The sequence below is a fragment of the Apteryx mantelli genome, chromosome 40 (assembly GCF_036417845.1).
Source record: "Apteryx mantelli isolate bAptMan1 chromosome 40, bAptMan1.hap1, whole genome shotgun sequence".
NCBI lineage: Eukaryota > Metazoa > Chordata > Aves > Apterygiformes > Apterygidae > Apteryx > Apteryx mantelli.
The window spans coordinates 323,717-348,751 of NC_090017.1; the positions used below are offsets into that span (position 1 = coordinate 323,717).

Genomic DNA, 25,035 nt, shown 5'->3' on the forward strand with positions numbered 1-25,035 from the left:
CCTCAGAACCCACCACCGACACTTCTCCATCCACTGTCATCTCTCCCACCTCAGCAACCACCACCGTGGCCACACACACCACAAGGACCACAGCTGAGACAACGAGCAGGGATACCACTTCATTCCCCACAGGCACCTCTGCCCCTGCAACCTCTCCATCCACCACAGACACCTCCAAGACCACCATGGACGCCTCTCCATCCACCCTCACCACCAGCACCTCTCCTAATTCCGCTTCCACTATCCTCACCACTACCAAAGGTGCCTCAGAACACACCACCGACATTTCAGCATCAACCCTCATCACTAATACCTCTCCGACCTCGGCTTCCACTCGCCTCACCACTACCACAGATGCATCAGAACGCACCACAGAGACTTCTCCGGCCACACTCACCACCAGCACCTCTCCCACCTCGACTTCCACTATCCTCACCACTACCACAGGTGCCTCAGAATCCACCACCCACACTTCTCCATCCACTGTCATCTCTCCCACCTCAGCAACCACCACCGTGGCCACACACACCACAAGCACCACAGCTGAGACGACCATCAGGGATGCCTCTTCATTCCCCACAGAAACCTCTGCCCCTGCCACCTCTGCATCCACCACAAACATCTCCAAGACCACCATGGACGCCTCTCCATCCACCCTCATCACCAGCACCTCTCCTAATTCCGCTTCCACTCGCCTCACCACTACCACAGGTGCATCAGAACGCACCACAGAGACTTCTCCGGCCACACTCACCACCAGCACCTCTCCCACCTCGACTTCCACTATCCTCACCACTACCACAGGTGCCTCAGAACCAACCACCGACACTTCTCCAGACACCCTCTTCACCAGCACCTCTCCCACCTCGACTTCCACTATCCTCACCACTACCACAGGTGCCTCAGAACCCACCACCGACACCTCTCCAGACACCCTCTTCACCAGCACCTCTCCCACCTCGCCTTCTACTATCCTAACCACTACCACAGGTGCATCAGAACCCACCACAGACACTTCTCCATCAACCTTCATCACCAGCACCTCTCACACCACTGCTTCTGCTATCCTCACCACTGCTACAGGTGCCTCAGCACCCACCACCGACACTACCTCACCCAGCCTCTTCACCAGCACCTCTCCCACCTCGACTTCCACTATCCTCACCACTACCACAGGTGCCTCAGAATCCACCACCGACATTTCTCCATCCACTGCCATCTCTCCCACCTCAGCAACCACCACCGTGGCCACACACACCACAAGCACCACAGCTGAGACAACGAGCAGGGATGCCACTTCATTCCCCACAGACACCTCTGCCCCTGCCACCTCTGCATCCACCACACACACCTCCAAGACCACCATGGACGCCTCTCCATCCACCCTCAGCACCAGCACCTCTCCTAATTCCGCTTCCACTATCCTCACCACTACCAAAGGTGCCTCAGAACACACCACCGACATTTCAGCATCAACCCTCATCACTAATACCTCTCCGACCTCGGCTTCCACTCGCCTCACCACTACCACAGATGCATCAGAACGCACCACAGAGACTTCTCCGGCCACACTCACCACCAGCACCTCTCCCACCTCGACTTCCACTATCCTCACCACTACCACAGGTGCCTCAGAATCCACCACCGACACTTCTCCATCCACTGTCATCTCTCCCACCTCAGCAACCACCACCATGGCCACACACACCACAAGCACCACAGCTGAGACAACGAGCAGGGATGCCACTTCATTCCCCACAGAAACCTCTGCCCCTGCCACCTCTGCATCCACCACACACACCTCCAAGACCACCATGGACGCCTCTCCATCCACCCTCATCACCAGCACCTCTCCTAATTCTGCTTCCACTATCCTCACCACTACCACAGGTGCCTCAGAATCCACCACCGACACTTCTCCACCCACTGTCATCTCTCCCACCTCAGCAACCACCACCGTGGCCACACACACCACAAGCACCACAGCTGAGACAACGAGCAGGGATGCCACTTCATTCCCCACAGACACCTCTGCCCCTGCCACCTCTGCATCCACCACACACACCTCCAAGACCACCATGGACGCCTCTCCATCCACCACACACACCTCCAAGACCACCATGGACGCCTCTCCATCCACCCTCATCACCAGCACCTCTCCTAATTCCGCTTCCACTATCCTCACCACTACCAAAGGTGCCTCAGAACACACCACCGACATTTCAGCATCAACCCTCATCACTAATACCTCTCCGACCTCGGCTTCCACTCGCCTCACAACTACCACAGATGCATCAGAACGCACCACAGAGACTTCTCCGGCCACACTCACCACCAGCACCTCTCCCACCTCGACTTCCACTATCCTCACCACTACCACAGGTGCCTCAGAATCCACCACCGACACTTCTCCATCCACTGTCATCTCTCCCACCTCAGCAACCACCACCGTGGCCACACACACCACAAGGACCACAGCTGAGACAACGAGCAGGGATGCCACTTCATTCCCCACAGAAACCTCTGCCCCTGCCACCTCTGCATCCACCACACACACCTCCAAGACCACCATGGACGCCTCTCCATCCACCCTCACCACTAGCACCTCTCCTAATTCTGCTTCCACTATCCTCACCACTACCAAAGGTGCCTCAGAACACACCACCGACACTTCTCCATCCACTGCCATCTCTCCCACCTCAGCAACCACCACCGTGGCCACACGCACCACAAGGACCACAGCTGAGACAACGAGCAGGGATGCCACTTCATTCCCCACAGAAACCTCTGCCCCTGCCACCTCTGCATCCACCACACACACCTCCAAGTCCACCATGGACGCCTCTCCATCCACCCTCAGCACCAGCACCTCTCCTAATTCCGCTTCCACTATCCTCACCACTACCAAAGGTGCCTCAGAACACACCACCGACATTTCAGCATCAACCCTCATCACTAATACCTCTCCGACCTCGGCTTCCACTCGCCTCACCACTACCACAGATGCATCAGAACGCACCACAGAGACTTCTCCGGCCACACTCACCACCAGCACCTCTCCCACCTCGACTTCCACTATCCTCACCACTACCACAGGTGTCTCAGAACCCACCACCGACACTTCTCCATCCACTGTCATCTCTCCCACCTCAGCAACCACCACCGTGGCCACACACACCACAAGGACCACAGCTGAGACAACGAGCAGGGATGCCACTTCATTCCCCACAGGCACCTCTGCCCCTGCCACCTCTCCATCCACCACAGACACCTCCAAGACCACCATGGACGCCTCTCCATCCACCCTCAGCACCAGCACCTCTCCTAATTCCGCTTCCACTATCCTCACCACTACCAAAGGTGCCTCAGAACCCACCACCGACATTTCAGCATCAACCCTCATCACTAATACCTCTCCGACCTCGGCTTCCACTCGCCTCACCACTACCACAGATGCATCAGAACGCACCACAGAGACTTCTCCGGCCACACTCACCACCAGCACCTCTCCCACCTCGACTTCCACTTATCTCACCTCTACCACAGGTGCCTCAGAATCCACCACCGACACTTCTCCATCCACTGTCATCTCTCCCACCTCAGCAACCACCACCGTGGCCACATACACCACAAGGACCACAGCTGAGACAACGAGCAGGGATGCCACTTCATTCCCCACAGAAACCTCTGCCCCTGCCACCTCTGCATCCACCACACACACCTCCAAGACCACCATGGACGCATCTCCATCCACCACAGACACCTCCAAGACCACCATGGACGCCTCTCCATCCACCCTCAGCACCAGCACCTCTCCTAATTCCGCTTCCACTATCCTCACCACTACCACAGGTGCCTCAGAACACACCACCGACAATTCAGCATCAACCCTCATCACTAATACCTCTCCGACCTCGGCTTCCACTCGCCTCACCACTACCACAGATGCATCAGAACGCACCACAGAGACTTCTCCGGCCACACTCACCACCAGCACCTCTCCCACCTCGACTTCCACTATCCTCACCACTACCACAGGTGCCTCAGAACCCACCACCGACACTACCTCACCCAGCCTCTTCACCAGCACCTCTCCCACCTCGACTTCCACTATCCTCACCTCTACCACAGGTGCCTCAGAATCCACCACCGACACTTCTCCATCCACTGTCATCTCTCCCACCTCAGCAACCACCACCGTGGCCACACACACCACAAGCACCACAGCTGAGACAACGAGCAGGGATGCCACTTCATTCCCCACAGACACCTCTGCCCCTGCCACCTCTGCATCCACCACACACACCTCCAAGACCACCATGGACGCCTCTCCATCCACCACACACACCTCCAAGTCCACCATGGACGCCTCTCCATCCACCCTCATCACCAGCACCTCTCCTAATTCCGCTTCCACTATCCTCACCACTACCAAAGGTGCCTCAGAACACACCACCGACATTTCAGCATCAACCCTCATCACTAATACCTCTCCGACCTCGGCTTCCACTCGCCTCACCACTACCACAGATGCATCAGAACGCACCACAGAGACTTCTCCGGCCACACTCACCACCAGCACCTCTCCCACCTCGACTTCCACTATCCTCACCACTACCAAAGGTGCCTCAGAACACACCACCGACACTTCTCCATCCACTGTCATCTCTCCCACCTCAGCAACCACCACCGTGGCCACACACACCACAAGCACCACAGCTGAGACAACGAGCAGGGATGCCACTTCATTCCCCACAGAAACCTCTGCCCCTGCCACCTCTGCATCCACCACACACACCTCCAAGACCACCATGGACGCCTCTCCATCCACCCTCATCACCAGCACCTCTCCTACTTCCGCTTCCACTATCCTCACCACTACCAAAGGTGCCTCAGAAGCCACCACCGACATTTCAGCATCAACCCTCATCACTAATACCTCTCCGACCTCGGCTTCCACTCGCCTCACCACTACCACAGATGCATCAGAACGCACCACAGAGACTTCTCCGGCCACACTCACCACCAGCACCTCTCCTAATTCTGCTTCCACTATCCTCACCACGACCAAAGGTGCCTCAGAACACACCACCGACACTTCTCCAGACACCCTCTTCACCAGCACCTCTCCCACCTCGACTTCCACTATCCTCACCACTACCACAGGTGCCTCAGAACCCACCACAGACACTTCTCCATCAACCTTCATCACCAGCACCTCTCACACCACTGCTTCTGCTATCCTCACCACCACTACAGGTGCCTCAGCACCCACCACCGACACTACCTCAGCCAGCCTCTTCACCAGCACCTCTCCCACCTCGACTTCCACTATCCTCACCACTACCACAGGTGCATCAGAACCCACCACCGACACTTCTCCATCCACTGTCATCTCTCCCACCTCAGCAACCACCACCGTGGCCACACACACCACAAGCACCACAGCTGAGACAACGAGCAGGGATGCCACTTCATTCCCCACAGAAACCTCTGCCCCTGCCACCTCTGCATCCACCACACACACCTCCAAGACCACCATGGACGCCTCTCCATCCACCCTCATCACCAGCACCTCTCCTAATTCTGCTTCAACTATCCTCACCACTACGAAAGGTGCCTCAGAATCCACCACTGGCACTTCTCCACCCACTGTCATCTCTCCCACCTCAGCAACCACCACCGTGGCCACACACACCACAAGCACCACAGCTGAGACAACGAGCAGGGATGCCACTTCATTCCCCACAGACACCTCTGCCCCTGCCACCTCTGCATCCACCACACACACCTCCAAGACCACCATGGACGCCTCTCCATCCACCACACACACCTCCAAGACCACCATGGACGCCTCTCCATCCACCACACACACCTCCAAGACCACCATGGACGCCTCTCCATCCACCCTCAGCACCAGCACCTCTCCTAATTCCGCTTCCACTATCCTCACCACTACCAAAGGTGCCTCAGAACACACCACCGACATTTCAGCATCAACCCTCATCACTAATACCTCTCCGACCTCGGCTTCCACTCGCCTCACCACTACCACAGATGCATCAGAACGCACCACAGAGACTTCTCCGGCCACACTCACCACCAGCACCTCTCCCACCTCGACTTCCACTATCCTCACCACTACCACAGGTGCCTCAGAACCCACCACCGACACTACCTCACCCAGCCTCTTCACCAGCACCTCTCCCACCTCGACTTCCACTATCCTCACCACTACCACAGGTGCCTCAGAATCCACCACCGACACTTCTCCATCCACTGTCATCTCTCCCACCTCAGCAACCACCACCGTGGCCACACACACCACAAGCACCACAGCTGAGACAACGAGCAGGGATGCCACTTCATTCCCCACAGAAACCTCTGCCCCTGCCACCTCTGCATCCACCACACACACCTCCAAGACCACCATGGACGCCTCTCCATCCACCCTCATCACCAGCACCTCTCCTACTTCCGCTTCCACTATCCTCACCACTACCAAAGGTGCCTCAGAACACACCACCGACATTTCAGCATCAACCCTCATCACTAATACCTCTCCGACCTCGGCTTCCACTCGCCTCACCACTACCACAGATGCATCAGAACGCACCACAGAGACTTCTCCGGCCACACTCACCACCAGCACCTCTCCCACCTCGACTTCCACTATCCTCACCACTACCAAAGGTGCCTCAGAACCCACCACCGACACTACCTCACCCAGCCTCTTCACCAGCACCTCTCCCACCTCGACTTCCACTATCCTCACCTCTACCACAGGTGCCTCAGAATCCACCACCGACACTTCTCCATCCACTGTCATCTCTCCCACCTCAGCAACCACCACCGTGGCCACACACACCACAAGCACCACAGCTGAGACAACGAGCAGGGATGCCACTTCATTCCCCACAGAAACCTCTGCCCCTGCCACCTCTGCATCCACCACACACACCTCCAAGACCACCATGGACGCCTCTCCATCCACCACACACACCTCCAAGACCACCATGGACGCCTCTCCATCCACCCTCATCACCAGCACCTCTCCTAATTCTGCTTCAACTATCCTCACCACTACGAAAGGTGCCTCAGAATCCACCACTGGCACTTCTCCACCCACTGTCATCTCTCCCACCTCAGCAACCACCACCGTGGCCACACACACCACAAGCACCACAGCTGAGACAACGAGCAGGGATGCCACTTCATTCCCCACAGAAACCTCTGCCCCTGCCACCTCTGCATCCACCACACACACCTCCAAGACCACCATGGACGCCTCTCCATCCACCACACACACCTCCAAGACCACCATGGACGCCTCTCCATCCACCCTCAGCACCAGCACCTCTCCTAATTCCGCTTCCACTATCCTCACCACTACCAAAGGTGCCTCAGAACACACCACCGACATTTCAGCATCAACCCTCATCACTAATACCTCTCCGACCTCGGCTTCCACTCGCCTCACCACTACCACAGATGCATCAGAACGCACCACAGAGACTTCTCCGGCCACACTCACCACCAGCACCTCTCCCACCTCGACTTCCACTATCCTCACCACTACCACAGGTGCCTCAGAATCCACCACCGACACTTCTCCATCCACTGTCATCTCTCCCACCTCAGCAACCACCACCGTGGCCACACACACCACAAGCACCACAGCTGAGACAACGAGCAGGGATGCCACTTCATTCCCCACAGAAACCTCTGCCCCTGCCACCTCTGCATCCACCACACACACCTCCAAGACCACCATGGACGCCTCTCCATCCACCCTCATCACCAGCACCTCTCCTAATTCCGCTTCAACTATCCTCACCACGACCAAAGGTGCCTCAGAACCCACCACAGACACTTCTCCAGACACCCTCTTCACCAGCACCTCTCCCACCTCGACTTCCACTATCCTCACCACTACCACAGGTGCCTCAGAACCCACCACCGACACCTCTCCAGACACCCTCTTCACCAGCACCTCTCCTAATTCTGCTTCAACTATCCTCACCACTACGAAAGGTGCCTCAGAATCCACCACTGGCACTTCTCCACCCACTGTCATCTCTCCCACCTCAGCAACCACCACCGTGGCCACACACACCACAAGCACCACAGCTGAGACAACGAGCAGGGATGCCACTTCATTCCCCACAGACACCTCTGCCCCTGCCACCTCTGCATCCACCACACACACCTCCAAGACCACCATGGACGCCTCTCCATCCACCACACACACCTCCAAGTCCACCATGGACGCCTCTCCATCCACCCTCATCACCAGCACCTCTCCTAATTCCGCTTCCACTATCCTCACCACTACCAAAGGTGCCTCAGAACACACCACCGACATTTCAGCATCAACCCTCATCACTAATACCTCTCCGACCTCGGCTTCCACTCGCCTCACCACTACCACAGATGCATCAGAACGCACCACAGAGACTTCTCCGGCCACACTCACCACCAGCACCTCTCCCACCTCGACTTCCACTATCCTCACCACTACCAAAGGTGCCTCAGAACACACCACCGACACTTCTCCATCCACTGTCATCTCTCCCACCTCAGCAACCACCACCGTGGCCACACACACCACAAGCACCACAGCTGAGACAACGAGCAGGGATGCCACTTCATTCCCCACAGACACCTCTGCCCCTGCCACCTCTGCATCCACCACACACACCTCCAAGACCACCATGGACGCCTCTCCATCCACCCTCATCACCAGCACCTCTCCTAATTCCGCTTCCACTATCCTCACCACGACCAAAGGTGCCTCAGAAGCCACCACCGACATTTCAGCATCAACCCTCATCACTAATACCTCTCCGACCTCGGCTTCCACTCGCCTCACCACTACCACAGATGCATCAGAACGCACCACAGAGACTTCTCCGGCCACACTCACCACCAGCACCTCTCCCACCTCGACTTCCACTATCCTCACCACTACCAAAGGTGCCTCAGAACCCACCACCGACACTACCTCACCCAGCCTCTTCACCAGCACCTCTCCCACCTCAACTTCCACTATCCTCACCTCTACCACAGGTGCCTCAGAATCCACCACCGACACCTCTCCAGACACCCTCTTCACCAGCACCTCTCCCACCTCGCCTTCCACTATCCTCACCACTACCACAGGTGCATCAGAACCCACCACAGACACTTCTCCATCAACCTTCATCACCAGCACCTCTCACACCACTGCTTCTGCTATCCTCAACACCACTACAGGTGCCTCAGCACCCACCACCGACACTACCTCACCCAGCCTCTTCACCAGCACCTCTCTCACCTCGCCTTCCACTATCCTCACCACTACCACAGGTGCCTCAGAACCCACCACCGACACTTCTCCATCCACTGCCATCTCTCCCACCTCAGCAACCACCACCGTGGCCACACACACCACAAGCACCACAGCTGAGACAACGAGCAGGGATACCACTTCATTCCCCACAGAAACCTCTGCCCCTGCCACCTCTGCATCCACCACACACACCTCCAAGACCACCATGGACGCCTCTCCATCCACCCTCACCAGCAGCACCTCTCCTAATTCCGCTTCCACTATCCTCACCACGACCAAAGGTGCCTCAGAACCCACCACCGACACTTCTCCAGACACTCTCTTCACCAACACCTCTCCCACCTCGACTTCCACTATCCTCACCACTACCACAGGTGCCTCAGAACCCACCACCGACACTTCTCCATCCACTGTCATCTCTCCCACCTCAGCAACCACCACTGTGGCCGCAGACACCACAAGGACCACAGTCAAGACAACGACCAGAGGTACCACTGCACTCCCCACAGACACCTCTGCCTCTGGGATCTCTGCACCCACCACAGACACCTCCGTTTCCTCTGTTGTCACTGCCACATCAAGCTCCACCACTTCTTCCACACTCACCACAAAGTCCACCTCAGAGACCTCCAGCTCAGACAGCTCACTATTCCCCACAGACACCTCCACCACACATTCTGCTGCAGCCACCACAAACCACCTTACATCCACTGTGGGGACCTCTTCTTCAGCAAGTACCACGACTGCCACACCCACCACCACCACTCCAGGTATTTATCAGGCCACCTTTTGCTCCAGCTGTGATAGGAAGATTTCTTTTTCTGTATTGTCCAGCACTGTCTTGGATTGCTTTTTCTAGGGCCTTGCTATAATGAAGGTACGTGGATCAACGGCCATTGTCAGTGCCTCCCAGGTTTCATCGGTGATAAGTGCGAGTTTGCTGAGAATACCTTTGATGCTAAAGTTGGTAAGAGATCTTCTTTGACTGGATTCAGCCAGGGCATGGCAAAATCTGCCAGAAAAGAGCAAGAGCAGGGATACATCTTGAGGGAGGACAAGCTGAGGGTGACCATGGCACAGGCAATGCTCTTCCCAATTAGGGCATAGGCTGGGGCATCCCAAAGGGTGGGAAGAACAGAGCTGGTGATAAGAGGGTCTACTGACCATGACAGACTAGGCAAGACCATGAATCAGGACCAGGGTCCATGCAGAGAGTCTAGGCAGGAGATGGGGCAACAACATAAGTCTACCTTCTATCCAGGAGATAGGACCAAATATGGAGCCAGAGCCAGATACACCTGCAACATAAACAAATTCTAGGCACTCTGAGATGAGCTTAAATGCAGATCCCAGGCCAATGAGCAGAGGACAGAGGTCCCAGATGAGGCCAGTCAGGGCATTTAAGGCTCCCTAATAGCCTTAGCCTAATAGCCTAACCCTACCCCTGATGAGATCAGGAGTGTAAACCGAGCTGTCTGCACTGCATCAAGGATGAGTGGTTAGTGCTGGGGGCAAAGGATCCAGCCATAGGGGCTAGGGGCCTGTCTTCACCTAGAAGAATAGATAGGCTTCTGGTCTCTAGGTAAGCTCTAGGTTTGTTGTAACAGCTGGAGGAAATTTTTCTCCTTCTCCTTTACAGCAAGCTCTAAAGCTGTGGGTCTTAAGTGGGGAAGCCTATGTATCTCCTGTAAGGAAGAAGTTGTTTCTTCTCCATTATCTGGTCTTGACTCTGCCTTCTCTCTATCTTTCCCTAAAGAGGTAAATGGGACAGTGCGGCTGGAGGTGCGGGTCACCAACCGGGAGTTCACCAGTGACTTCAGAGACAACAACTCTTCGGCATATCATGACTTTGTCCAGAAGTTCACAGAGCAGGTGGGGCATGGGTGGAGGGCTGACCCTGCCTGGGGAGGTGCTTGGGATGCCCCAGGTGCCTGGCTTGTATCTGCCTGCCCTGGCAGAATACATCCAGGTTTGCTGGTTTTGAACTCAAATGCATCCTGGAGGTGTTGCACACACTGGAAGCTTCTCTGGCTGCTCCTTGCTGGAGACACTGGGATGTATTGGGGGGGGGGGGAGCAAAGATGGGGAGGAAGAACTCCTCATGCTAGTGAGGGAAATCCAGGAGGAGGGGGAAGGGAATGGAGTCATGACACCAAGCCTGGAGTCCTCTTCTCTTCCAGATTAACAATATTTACAAGAACATTGCCGGATACCAGGGCATTGAGATCCTGCGTTTAATGTGAGTGCTGAGGCGCTGGGGGCCCCAAATATGGGAAGAAGGTATTGGGGTGCTGCAGTGGGGGTAGCTAAAAGGCTGCACAAACCGGTCTCGCTTCCTGAGGGGCTGAGGCAATCCCCTGGGGGAAGGAGCAGTTGCAATAGGACATGCTTGTCCTGCAATCCCAGCCGGTGGCTTTTTCAAATCATCGAGGGGGAAAGTCATTTGTTGCCAGGCAAACGCCAGGCTGAGGGATGGCTTCTGTGTCCCTCCAGACCTGGCAGCATCGTGGTGGATCACAACGTAATCATCTCCCTGATGGTGACGTCCCAAACCCAGGACAAACTCCGCAACATCTCCATAATACTGCAGGAAGAGATACGGGCAGTGGCGGCGCAGCAGAACTGCACAGACAGCACCGGTGAGCAGCCTTGCAAGGGCTCGGAGGGCAGACAGGGGATGACTTCCAACCCGAAACCTTGCAGCCAGGCTGGGGGATGTGCTCTTGCCCTGGGGAAGGATGCACGCCACAACATGTAGCCGTGACGGGGAAAAACCCCATTGCTGCACCGGGGCTCCTTGGAGCTGAATGGCAGCAGGAGCCGTGCACCAAGCAGGGTGTGGGGCAGCTCTCCAGTGTTGGCTCTCCTTTTCTTTTCCAGACGAGCTGTGCTTCAATTCATCCGTTAATGTAGTTGATTCTGGTTCATTTTACTTCGACAATGAGTGTAAGTGGATGGGGCCACCCCAGAGAGGGGAGGATGCAGCCAAGGGTCAGGGTTCGGGGTGACAGGTGTCTCCTCAATGGGCTTCTCTCCTCTCCAGTGCACTGCCGGCAGATCACCCCTGAAAAGTACCAGGACTTTTACTTCCCCAACCTGACAAGCTCCGGTTTGTTCTGCATGTCCAACTGCACAACGAACACCCTCAGCACCATCGACTGCAACTACGGGCAGTGCCACGTCACCTCCACTGGCCCACAGTGCTTGTAAGGGGCGCAATAAAACCATCGCTCCCATCCCACCTGCTTCCAACCATGGCACGGGCTTGGTGCTACCCCCGCACTTGTCCTGTGCATCTCCAGCAACAGCTCCCTGCCCACCTCTGATGCTCCCTTTGCATGCTCTGTTCTGTTTGCCCTTCATCTCCCAGGGTGGAAATGGGCCAAAACCCTGGAGGTTTGGAGCAGGGACCATAGCAACAGGGTCCTACTCCTAAAGGGACTTTAGTTTGCAGAAGCAGCCTAAAAGGGGGCCTGGGGGACTGCTGCTGGAGATTCTGGCCTTGTGCTCATCTCCTCCATTCCTCCCCACAGCTGCCGTGAGACCAATATCTACTGGTACCAGGGCAACCGCTGCAAAACCCGAATCAGCAAGATCGCGGTGGGGCTGGGCTTGGCCGTAGCAGTTCTGGTTGCGGTCATCTTCATCCTTGCTGGCCTCCTCTTCAGAGCCCGGAGGACAAAATCATTTGGCAGGTGAGGCTGGCTGTGAGGCTTGGGGGAGCATCTGGCGCCAGCAGGAGCCCAGATGCACAGGTTCCCTTCCTGGGGAGGGGGATCTTATTGAGCAGGGGATTTTTGCATGATGCAAAATGTTCCTTGTCTAGACAAAAGTCCAGAGATGCTCCAGGAGTCCCTGAGTGGGGGGGGGGGGGTCTCTTTTGTCTATGAGGTGCCCACAGGGCAGAGGCTGGGCCCTTTGGGGAAGGGGGTAGAGAGGAGGAGCTGATGGGTCTGGGGAGGGGAAGGACCCACTGCAGGTGACTCAATGTGCATTTCCCCCCCCTCTCCGGCAGCGCAAGTGCCTTGAGAGCGACAAAGAAGTGGTATGAGGACATGTATGAGGACTGGAGCTTTCCAGGGAGCTTCTCTTTCTGGAATGAAGGTGCGGAGGGTCCCCAGTGGCCCCGTGGGTCTGGGGGGAGCTGGTTCACCCACCCTCTGCCCTGAGTATCTCCCCTGAGCCCTGTTCCTCCCTCATCCCTGCAGGTGCCACCGCAGTGGACACTCAGGTTGACCTGGAGTCCGTGGACACGTCAGCACCAGTGAGTCTGGGGCCCTGGGGTCCCTGCCCACCCTGAAGATGCATGGGGCAGTTGAGATGTCCCCATTCCTGCTCACGGCCTCTGTTTTCTCTCCCTCCCTCCCTTTGGCAGGTCCAGATCCCGAGGCCGGAGAGCATCAGCACGCAGCTCTGAGCCATGGCGGGACATTGGGACTGGATGTTTCCCCTTGCGGGCATTGCCACCCAGTTATGCCTGGGCAAGGGTCTGCCCAGACTCTGTAGAGGAGCCCCCAAGCCTCTTTGGGGGGCTGTTCTGGGGGCTATGACTCCACATTTACTGACACTTGGGGGTATTGCCCCCAGTTCCAGGGTCACAACTCCACTTCCGATGGCATTTCCACGCTTGAGACACCTCTTCCATTGGCATTTCTGGGGTATTGACCCACTTCCAGGGTTGTGACCCCACTCTTATTTGCACATGAAGGGGTGTGACCCCATTTTCTTTGGCACTTCTGGGGTATTGACCCCAAGTCTAGTGGCACTTTCAGGTCATGACCTCATTCTTCCAGGGCATGACCCCACTTTTATTTGCACTTTGGGGTCATGATCCCCTCCAGGGTCATGACCCCGCTCAGTCCTCCCCTTCCTCAGAGGTCACTTCAAGGATGAGGAGGCCTTCCCAGGGCCCCCTCCCTTGTCCCAGCAGGGAGGACAGAGCCAGCATCCTTCCCCCTTCCCTTCACCCTAGCCAGGGCTGGGCCCTCTCTGCCTCCTAATAAAGGTGCTAAAACAGCTTTCATGGGACTGGTTTGTACTGGGACGGCCCCAGCTTGGACTGGGGAGCGGATGAGAAGACGTTCCTTCACTAAGACTTGTGGGGGGAGACGTTGGCCCTACACGGCTCCTCTTTACATGCTCTGGGGAGGCCATGGTGGGGACAACCTGGCTTCCATCAGCATTGCTGGGGATGGTGATATTTTCTGCTGGATAAACAGGAGGATTGGGACAGGAGGAAAACTTGGGCTCTCCAGCTCCATCTGTCCTCTGCAGCGCCAGCTGGTGACGGCCCTTAGCATCTTTGCCAGCCTTTCCGCAGGCAACAGGACACGGAGCAGGGGACGGGGACCACGGGGACTTTGTGTCCCATATCATCTGGAAACCCTCCAAACCTGATGGTTTGGTGGGGAGGAAGCACCCGGGATAGAGCATCCCTATCCCAAAATGCAAAATTTGGGGTCCGTTTGGGCAGAATGTCCCCGTTCTGCAGAACGAGAGCTCCAGGAACCAAAACGGGACCGTTGGAAGACGTTGCACAGCTGCGGCCGCTTGTGGCAAGGGGTGAGTTTGCGTTTGGCTTTCCTCACCCGGCACCTCTTCTCCCATCCCCTTTTTTGTTTATTTTGGACTCGGCGCCGCATCCCACGCCAGGAGGTGGAGCCAGACTCCACACTGTGCCGGGAGCAAGGAGGGGCTCCAGGAGTGCCACCGGCTCTGGTGGGACATGGGGACATGACCATTCCCCATGGGATACAACCAGCTCCAGACCCCTCCAGGAAGGTCTTCCCGTGTTCCCCAAATGAAACGGCGGGTGCTTGGGACCCTCCTTCAGCTCCCATGCAGCCCCAATTTGCCTTTCTCCCCCTCCTTTCCCCCCAGCACCATCATCCAGCTGCCTGTGGGACCCCCCCATCCCAGTGACGGGGGCCGTCAGGGAGGGATGAGCCTGCAGGAACCCCCCTCCCAGGCTATTTTCACAGGCATTTGGACCTTGCTCCCCTAGTAAAAAAGGAGCTGCTGACACTGATCATCCCTCATGTGCCATCTTCCTCTCTTTCTGCAGGTCAAGGGGAGGCCACCCCCTGCTTTTAACACCTAGATAAGGCGGAGGAGTTGCTAATTTTAGCACAGTGCAAAGGGGAAAGGTGCAAACTCTCCCGGGAGGGGCAGGAGGCACCTCCCTGTGGCGGCCCGGCCTGCGTCACCAACCCCTCGCACACTGCTCCTTGCCCTCGCACGCTGCTCCTTGCCCCCATGCAGCACCCTGGGATGGGAACTGCGGCCATCCCGGAGATGGTGACCATCCCTAAGGACTCCCTTTGCCTCTCGTGTGGAAATGAGGTGCAAAGATGGGGGGGGTTTTCCACAATGCTGAGGGGTTCCTGGGGTGAGTCCAGGTCCCGTCTCCTTCCTTGCACGTTCCCCCCCCCCCCCCCCCACCGGCGAGGATCCTCCTTGTTGGTGGCACAGCCCCACACGTGGACGGTCACCCTTGCAAATCCCCTCTTGCAACAAGGAGCAGCCCTTCGCACACCCCCCCCTTCCTCTTTGCAGCCTCCTGGCAGAGAACTGAGGAGGGAAAGGCTGCAAGAAGCCAAGAAGAAGGTGGAAAGGGGATGTGCCTGGAGAGAGCTTAAATCCACATCTTCCCCAGAGAAGAGCTGTCGCTGCACAAAAGACGCAGCAAGGATGGGCATCCTTGGGTACGTGCGTCACGCATCGGACTTGCACCTTTGGGGTGCTCTGATAGCACGGCTTAATTGCTCTCCCCAGCAGTAAAAGTGTTCCTGACATGCTCCAGACACTTTTCCTTTCCCCACCCTGGCTATTTCAAGGCACCTTTTGCCCTGTCAGTGCATAGTAGCACCCCGGGCAGGTGAGGTGAACGGGGACAGGGTGTGCAATGGGCTCCAGCATCACCTTCACCATGGGGCTGCCGCATCTGCTCCGGTTCATGTGTGTCATGAGTCTCTCCGTCCGAAGGGGGACATAGTACAGTCACCTCCAGGTGTGGGGAAACCAGCTTTGCAGGAACTGTGGTGATCCCAGCTCCAGGCACGGCCCAGCCACGGTGACGAAGGGAGGTGACCGGCACCAGCCGTGTCTTTCTGATCACAACGAGGGTGAGCCCAGCATGCCAGGAAAACACCCCCCCACCCCCCGACCTCTGCAATCCCTCGGCTGCCCCTCCAAAGGCAGTGCCGAGCTGAACAGGCACACAGAAACAGGCAGGTGGCAATAAAGTTAGCATTTTATTAATCTTATAAAACAGAAAGAGGTGAAAGAGCAGCAGGCTGCTGGGAAGCTGATTGCCTGTAAACAGCAGTGCAAAGGGTGCCGGAGGCAGGGGGTGGGCTCGGCACGCCTGTCGCACGGAAACAGCAGCATTGTCCTGCCCTGGCAGCGCTGAGTTGGGCTTGGCGGAAGAAAACAGTTCATTTTTTTTTCTCCCCAGCGCTGGGCCCGGGAGCCCAGCTCGTCGCCTGCCAGAGGCGAGATGTGGGGTGCTCACCGGGTGCTAAGTGCCATCCCCCCCCTCCCCGGACACCCCATCCCCAAACGACTCCGTTCGCTGCTTGGGGCTCGGCTTAAGGGAGGATGCTGGAGGGCTTCTGGATGTGGATCTGGGGAGGAAAAGGAGGCCGTGAGGTCAGGGATCCCCATGAGGGGCAGGCAGCACGCAGGCACCCCACGGGGGTCCCGGAGATGCAGGACTCACCTTCTGCGAGGTGTCCACATTCTCCAAGCTGATATAGACGTTGGGGGTTTCCGAGCCTGTGAGATGGGAGGAGAGGCAGGGCTGAGGGCTGTGCATGCTCCCAGCCCGATTTGCCGGACCCCAGTGACTCCCTGGATGGGGCAAATGCTGCAGCTCCCTTTGCCAAGCCCCTTTGACTTGGTACCACTCAACCCATCCCGGTCCCCCCCACCTGGACCCGGTGCCCTGTTTTACCTTCCCAATTGGCCGCTTCGTTGCTGCTGGCGAAGCCCTGGGGGCTGCTCCAGTTCTCGTCCTCGTCATCATACAGCTCGGAGCGGGATGACAGCTTCTCCCTGCGCACCAGGATGGAGACAGCTCAGAGCCAGGCTCGGTTCCCCGCCTCTGCAGGACCCAGGCATCCGGGCCTCTTCCCAAGCTCCCCACCCCGCACTTGCCTGTACTCCAGGTTCTCCCTCCGAGTCCTGAGCAGGAAGACGGTGAAGACGGCGGCAACGATGGCCAGCACGGCCACAGGCACCCCTACAGCCACCCCCACCTTGCTGACACGCGAGGCGCAGACGCTGTCGAGGTACCAAAACGCCGCCTGGTCCGAGCACCTGGAAGGGAACAGGGGCAGTGAGAGAGGAGTCGTCTTTGCCCCCAGGTAGCACGGTGTCTCCGAAAGCCAGGGGGCATCAGCGGGGAGACGTGCAACGTGGGGTACTTACTCGCACCGAGGTCCCGTGCGCTCCACGACGCATGTGCCGTAGGTGCAGGCGTAGGGGTTGGCAACTCTCTTGTCGCATCTGGTGACGCAGAAGACTCCCAGTTTCGTGACGATGGGGGAATAGTAGTCTTTGAATTCCTCCGGGACTTGGTTAACACACAGGTCTGAAGGCAAAGGCAGGGCTCAGGGATCAAGGGAGCTGGGACGCATGGACATGGGGCTGGGGACCCATGGGGATGGGGGGGGGGGGGCATGGGGATGAGGAACACATAGGCATGGGGCTGGGGATGCATAGGGCATGGGGTTGGGGACCTGGGAGCACAAGGAGGGGATAAATGAGCGGAGGATGGGGGATGCATGGACAGCTCGGGGGTCCTGCTCACCCAGGCTGGGGGACCCACAGGCATGAGGTAACTTACTTGCATCAACCTCATCAGCCCTGTAGCTGGTGATATTGGTGAAGCTGGAGTTGAAACAGAAACCACCTGCAGCAGAGAGAGCAGCAGCTGATGAGTGTGTCTGGGCTCAGCCCAAAGACCCATGGCCACTCGCCTGGGAGCCTTCTCACCCCCAGCAAGGCCCTGGCTCAGCGCATGGGAGCCCCAAGCATCCCGGAGTCATGCGCCAGGTAGGGGCCATCCTCAGCGTCCACCAGCGTCACTCACATGAGGCGTTGCTCTGGCAGCAGTTGGTGTAGCTGTTGACGGCAGCGACAAGCTCTGCAGAGATGCTCTGGACCGTGCTGTTGGCCGTGACGGTGGCAGGCACCTTCAGGAGGACCGTGTAGTTCACGATGATGCTGCCATTGCTGCAGGGAAAAAGGGCACCGGCAGCTTGACAGAGCTGGGCTGCCACCGCCCCCAACCACTCCAGACTGGGACGGACTCAGGCGTCCTGGTGGTGGACACATCACCCCCCGAGAGACATCCATGTGGCAGCTCCATGGCAGGCTGTATCAGGCAATGGGATACCCCCTGCCACCCATGCTGGGGGGACCCCAGCTTGAGACTGGCACCAGTATGGGTTCCCCACTGCGGAGGGACAGCATGGCTATCATGGGGCTGAACTGTCCTCAGAGGAGCCCAGGGACAGGACACAACTCAGAGAGGTGGGGATACCCCATCCTCGGAGAGCATCACCCCAAATTGCCCCCACAGGTACCTTCACCCAAAATCGCCTTGCTGGAGCTGAAGCAGGTATCGGTGCCATGTTGGGACATGCCACCCGGCCCCTCATGAGCACTCACCTCAGGCTGTGGATCACCACACCTTGGTAGCCCTTTACGTTCCGGTAAAGCTCAGCCATCTGGAAAGGCAAAGAGAGACTGTAGGGGCAGCGGGGTGCCAGCCCTGTCCCGCCCTGAATGCTCCCTCGGAGGGTGCTGTCCCGGCACGGGGATGCCCCCAGCCACTGTGGCATTGCTACACTCTGACCTGCTGCTTGAATTCCATCTCAAAGTTCTTGAAAGCCTGGGAGCTACTATTGTTGAGGTCATCTGTGAAATTCCTGTTGTCAACTTTCACCTTCATGTCCACTGTTGCGTTCACCTCCGCTTCACCAAGCCAGAAAGAGATCTGTAAGCACTGGTCCACTGCCCTGGGGGGGCCCTGTCCCACCCCTCGTGTCCCTTGTCCAGGGAGCCCACCCCAGTCCCGAGTCAGTCCCTCCACAGTGGCCCTGGTCCCAGGTCAGTCCTTTTGCAACACCCCCAGTCCCATTTCCAGGTCAGTCCCTCTGTGGCCACCCTGGCACGGAAGCCCACCCTAGGTTTGGGTTGGTGCCTCCACAGTCACCCTAATCCCAGCCCTGGTTGGTCACTTTATGATGGCCCTGGTCCCAGTCCTGGGTTGGTCCCTCCACAGTGGCTCTGATCCCATTCCCAGGTCAGTCTATCTGCAGTGGCCCCAACACCATTCCCAGGTCAGTCCTCCCATGGCAAACCCAGCCCCATTCCCACGTCAGTCCTTCGGCATTAACCCCAAAGCTGGGTCAGTCCCTCCGTAATGGCCCCAGTCCCATTCCTGGGTCAGTCCTTCCATGGTGGCCCCAGCATCATTCCCAGGTCGGTGCTCCCTGCAGAAGCCCCAGCATGGCATGGCATGGCCAGAACATTTCCCTACCATCTACGACCTCGATGGTGTCCGTGACCAACTGGCACTCGACGCCGTGGAAGTTGGGGGGGCACTGGCAAATGCCGTTGTTCCAGGTGCCCCCGTTCTGGCACATGGGGAACTCACAGAGGGGGCCATAGTACTCGTCAGGGCAGATGCACTTGTTGCCGTCCCAGGTGCCCCCGTTCAGGCAGCCCCCTGAAAGACATGATAACGCTGGATATCGTGGCACAGCCCTCAGTCCAGCCCTGAACTTCCATGGTAAGAGAAGCCTCCTAGGGTGGGAGGCTGAGGACTGGGGATGCGGAGAGACAGCAATGCTGGCGGCAGGCACTCACCTGGGGAAGGTGTTGTTGTGGTCGTCGTGGTGGTGATCGTGGTTGTGGGAGAGATGTGTGTTGTAGTGACAGAGCTTGTAGTGGTGGGAGAGGCTGTAGTGGTGGAAGAGGCTGTAGTGGTGGGAGTGTCTGTAGTGGTGGAAGAGACTGTAGTTGTAGGAGTGTCTGTAGTGGTGGAAGAGGCTGTAGTGGTGGCAGTGTCGGTAGTGGTGGAAGACACTGTAGTTGTAGGAGTGTCGGTAGTGGTGGAAGAGACTGTAGTGGTGGAAGTGTCCGTAATGGTGGAAGACACTGTAGTTGTAGGAGTGGCAGTAGTGGTGGAAGAGGCTGTAGTGGTGGGAGTGTCGGTAGTGGTGGAAGAGGCTGTAGTGGTGGCAGTGTCGGTAGTGGTGGAAGAGGCTGTAGTGGTGGGAGTGTCTGTAGTGGTGGAAGAGGCTGTAGTGGTGGGAGTGTCGGTAGTGGTGGAAGAGGCTGTAGCAGTGGGAGTGTCGGTAGTGGTGGAAGAGGCTGTAGCAGTGGGAGTGTCCGTAATGGTGGAAGAGGCTGTAGTGGTGGGAGTGTCTGTAGTGGTGGAAGAGGCTGTAGTGGTGGGAGTGTCGGTAGTGGTGGAAGAGGCTGTACTTGTAGGAGCGTCTGTAGTGGTGGAAGAGGCTGTAGTGGTGGCAGTGTCGGTAGTGGTGGAAGAGGCTGTAGCGGTGGGAGTGTCTGTAGTGGTGGAAGACACTGTAGTTGTAGGAGTGGCAGTAGTGGTGGAAGAGGCTGTAGTGGTGGGAGTGTCGGTAGTGGTGGAAGAGGCTGTAGTGGTGGCAGAGTCGGTAGTGGTGGAAGAGGCTGTAGTGGTGGGAGTGTCTGTAGTGGTGGAAGAGGCTGTAGCAGTGGGAGTGTCCGTAATGGTGGAAGAGGCTGTAGTTGTAGGAGTGTCAGTAGTGGTGGAAGAGGCTGTAGCAGTGGGAGTGCCGGTAGTGGTGGAAGAGGCTGTAGTGGTGGGAGTGTCTGTAGTGGTGGAAGAGGCTGTAGTGGTGGGAGTGTCGGTAGTGGTGGAAGAGGCTGTAGTGGTGGGAGTGTCTGTAGTGGTGGAAGAGGCTGTAGTGGTGGCACTGTCGGTAGTGGTGGAAGAGACTGTAGTGGTGGAAGTGTCCGTAATGGTGGAAGACACTGTAGTTGTAGGAGTGTCAGTAGTGGTGGAAGAGGCTGTAGTGGTGGGAGTGTCGGTAGTGGTGGAAGAGGCTGTAGTGGTGGCAGTGTCGGTAGTGGTGGAAGAGGCTGTAGTGGTGGGAGTGTCTGTAGTGGTGGAAGAGGCTGTAGTGGTGGCAGTGTCGGTAGTGGTGGAAGAGACTGTAGTGGTGGAAGTGTCGGTAGTGGTGGAAGAGGCTGTAGCAGTGGGAGTGTCCGTAATGGTGGAAGAGGCTGTAGTGGTGGGAGTGTCTGTAGTGGTGGAAGAGGCTGTAGTGGTGGGAGTGTCGGTAGTGGTGGAAGAGGCTGTAGTTGTAGGAGCGTCTGTAGTGGTGGAAGAGGCTGTAGTGGTGGCACTGTCGGTAGTGGTGGAAGAGGCTGTAGTGGTGGGAGTGTCTGTAGTGGTGGAAGAGGCTGTAGTGGTGGGAGTGTCTGTAGTGGTGGAAGAGGTTGTAGTGGTGGGAGTGTCGGTAGTGGTGGAAGAGGCTGTAGCAGTGGGAGTGTCCGTAATGGTGGAAGACACTGTAGTTGTAGGAGTGGCAGTAGTGGTGGAAGAGGCTGTAGTGGTGGCAGTGTCTGTAGTGGTGGAAGAGTCTGTAGTTGTAGGAGTGTCAGTAGTGGTGGAAGAGGCTGTAGTGGTGGAAGAGGCTGTAGTTGTAGGAGTGTCCGTAATGGTGGAAGACACTGTAGTTGTAGGAGTGTCAGTAGTGGTGGAAGAGGCTGTAGTTGTAGGAGTGTCGGTAGTGGTGGAAGGGGCTGTAGTGGTGGCAGTGTCGGTAGTGGTGGAAGAGTCTGTAGTGGTGGGAGTGTCTGTAGTGGTGGAAGAGGCTGTAGTTGTAGGAGTGTCTGTAGTGGTGGAAGAGTCTGTAGTGGTGGGAGTGTCGGTAGTGGTGGAAGAGGCTGTAGTGGTGGGAGTGTCGGTAGTGGTGGAAGAGGCTGTAGTGGTGGGAGTGTCTGTAGTGGTGGAAGAGGCTGTAGTGGTGGGAGTGTCTGTAGTGGTGGAAGAGGCTGTAGTGGTGGCAGTGTCTGTAGTGGTGGAAGAGTCTGTAGTTGTAGGAGTGTCAGTAGTGGTGGAAGAGGCTGTAGTGGTGGAAGAGGCTGTAGTTGTAGGAGTGTCCGTAATGGTGGAAGACACTGTAGTTGTAGGAGTGTCAGTAGTGGTGGAAGAGGCTGTAGTTGTAGGAGTGTCGGTAGTGGTGGAAGAGGCTGTAGTGGTGGGAGTGTCTGTAGTGGTGGAAGAGGCTGTAGTTGTAGGAGTGTCTGTAGTGGTGGAAGAGTCTGTAGTGGTGGGAGTGTCGGTAGTGGTGGAAGAGGCTGTAGTGGTGGGAGTGTCTGTACTGGTGGAAGAGGCTGTAGTGGTGGGAGTGTCGGTAGTGGTGGAAGAGGCTGTAGTTGTAGGAGTGTCTGTAGTGGTGGAAGAGTCTGTAGTGGTGGCAGTGTCGGTAGTGGTGGAAGAGGCTGTAGTGGTGGCAGTGTCTGTAGTGGTGGAAGAGGCTGTAGTGGTGGGAGTGTCGGTAGTGGTGGAAGAGGCTGTAGTGGTGGCAGTGTCGGTAGTGGTGGAAGAGGATGTAGCAGTGGGAGTGCCGGTAGTGGTGGAAGAGGCTGTAGTGGTGGGAGTGTCTGTAGTGGTGGAAGAGGCTGTAGTGGTGGGAGTGTCTGTAGTGGTGGAAGAGAGTGTAGTGGTGGGAGTGTCTGTAGTGGTGGAAGAGGCTGTAGTGGTGGGAGTGTCAGTAGTGGTGGAAGAGGCTGTAGCAGTGGGAGTGTCCGTAATGGTGGAAGACACTGTAGTTGTAGGAGTGTCAGTAGTGGTGGAAGAGGCTGTAGTTGTAGGAGTGTCGGTAGTAGTGGAAGAGGCTGTAGTGGTGGCAGTGTCGGTAGTGGTGGAAGAGGCTGTAGTGGTGGGAGTGTCTGTACTGGTGGAAGAGGCTGTAGTGGTGGGAGTGTCTGTAGTGGTGGAAGAGGCTGTAGTGGTGGCAGTGTCTGTAGTGGTGGAAGAGGCTGTAGTTGTAGGAGTGTCAGTAGTGGTGGAAGAGACTGTAGTGGTGGGAGTGTCTGTAGTGGTGGAAGAGACTGTAGTGGTGGGAGTGTCTGTAGTGGTGGAAGAGGCTGTAGTTGTAGGAGTGTCTGTAGTGGTGGAAGAGGCTGTAGTGGTGGGAGTGTCGGTAGTGGTGGAAGAGGCTGTACTGGTGGGAGTGTCGGTAGTGGTGGAAGAGGCTGTAGTGGTGGGAGTGTCTGTAGTGGTGGAAGAGGCTGTAGTGGTGGGAGTGTCGGTAGTGGTGGAAGAGGCTGTAGTGGTGGGAGTGTCTGTAGTGGTGGAAGAGGCTGTAGTGGTGGGAGTGTCTGTAGTGGTGGAAGAGGCTGTAGTGGTGGGAGTGTCGGTAGTGGTGGAAGAGGCTGTAGTGGTGGCAGTGTCTGTAGTGGTGGAAGAGGCTGTAGTTGCAGGAGTGTCGGTAGTGGTGGAAGAGGCTGTAGTGGTGGGAGTGTCGGTAGTGGTGGAAGACACTGTAGTTGTAGGAGTGTCAGTAGTGGTGGAAGAGGCTGTAGTTGTAGGAGTGTCGGTAGTGGTGGAAGAGGCTGTAGTGGTGGAAGTCACTGTAGTTGTAGGAGTGTCAGTAGTGGTGGAAGAGGCTGTAGTGGTGGAAGAGGCTGTAGTTGTAGGAGTGTCAGTAGTGGTGGAAGAGGCTGTAGCTGGAGAGACTGTAGTGGTGGAAGAGTCTGTAGTGGTGGGAGTGTCGGTAGTGGTGGAAGAGGCTGTAGTGGTGGGAGTGTCTGTAGTGGTGGAAGAGGCTGTAGTTGTAGGAGTGTCGGTAGTGGTGGAAGAGGCTGTAGTGGTGGCAGTGTCGGTAGTGGTGGAAGAGGCTGTAGTGGTGGGAGTGTCGGTAGTGGTGGAAGACACTGTAGTTGTAGGAGTGTCAGTAGTGGTGGAAGAGGCTGTAGTTGTAGGAGTGTCGGTAGTGGTGGAAGAGGCTGTAGTGGTGGAAGTCACTGTAGTTGTAGGAGTGTCAGTAGTGGTGGAAGAGGCCGTAGTGGCGGAAGTCACTGTAGTTGTAGGAGTGTCAGTAGTGGTGGAAGAGGCTGTAGTGGTGGAAGTCACTGTAGTTGTAGGAGTGTCAGTAGTGGTGGAAGAGGCTGTAGTGGTGGAAGAGGCTGTAGTTGTAGGAGTGTCAGTAGTGGTGGAAGAGGCTGTAGTGGTGGGAGTGTCTGTAGTGGTGGAAGAGGCTGTAGTTGTAGGAGTGTCTGTAGTGGTGGAAGAGGCTGTAGTGGTGGAAGTCACTGTAGTTGTAGGAGTGTCTGTAGTGGTGGAAGAGTCTGTAGCTGGAGAGACTGTAGTGGTGGAAGAGTCTGTAGTGGTGGAAGTGTCGGTAGTGGTGGAAGAGGCTGTAGTTGTAGGAGTGTCTGTAGTGGTGGAAGAGGCTGTAGTGGTGGGAGTGTCGGTAGTGGTGGAAGACACTGTAGTTGTAGGAGTGTCAGTAGTGGTGGAAGAGGCTGTAGTTGTAGGAGTGTCGGTAGTGGTGGAAGAGGCTGTAGTGGTGGGAGTGTCTGTAGTGGTGGAAGAGGCTGTAGTTGTAGGAGTGTCTGTAGTGGTGGAAGAGGCTGTAGTGGTGGGAGTGTCGGTAGTGGTGGAAGACACTGTAGTTGTAGGAGTGTCAGTA

General features: G+C 56.9%; 2 protein-coding genes across 2 annotated transcripts; one reads left to right on the forward strand and one right to left on the reverse strand.

The window, feature by feature from the left end:
* Positions 1-7,772: 7,772 nt before the first annotated feature.
* Positions 7,773-13,748, forward strand: LOC136995195 (mucin-3A-like). Its single transcript, XM_067315008.1, has 13 exons — positions 7,773-8,034; positions 9,070-9,348; positions 9,613-9,819; positions 10,191-10,298; positions 11,088-11,203; positions 11,512-11,570; positions 11,825-11,970; positions 12,212-12,277; positions 12,375-12,537; positions 12,865-13,026; positions 13,347-13,435; positions 13,540-13,595; positions 13,707-13,748. Exons 1-13 carry the CDS (start codon positions 7,773-7,775, stop codon positions 13,746-13,748), a joined length of 1,755 nt encoding a protein of 584 aa, XP_067171109.1.
* Positions 13,749-16,565: 2,817 nt separating this feature from the next.
* On the reverse strand, positions 16,566-20,822 carry LOC136995196 (mucin-3A-like; the record flags this gene model as incomplete). Its single annotated transcript, XM_067315009.1, has 10 exons — positions 16,566-16,956; positions 17,052-17,107; positions 17,286-17,650; positions 17,762-17,924; positions 18,180-18,245; positions 18,426-18,568; positions 19,007-19,065; positions 19,194-19,312; positions 19,881-20,069; positions 20,210-20,822. Coding segments are annotated over 8 exons (1,593 nt in total), but the record flags the coding sequence as incomplete, so codon positions are not given.
* Positions 20,823-25,035: the final 4,213 nt, after the last annotated feature.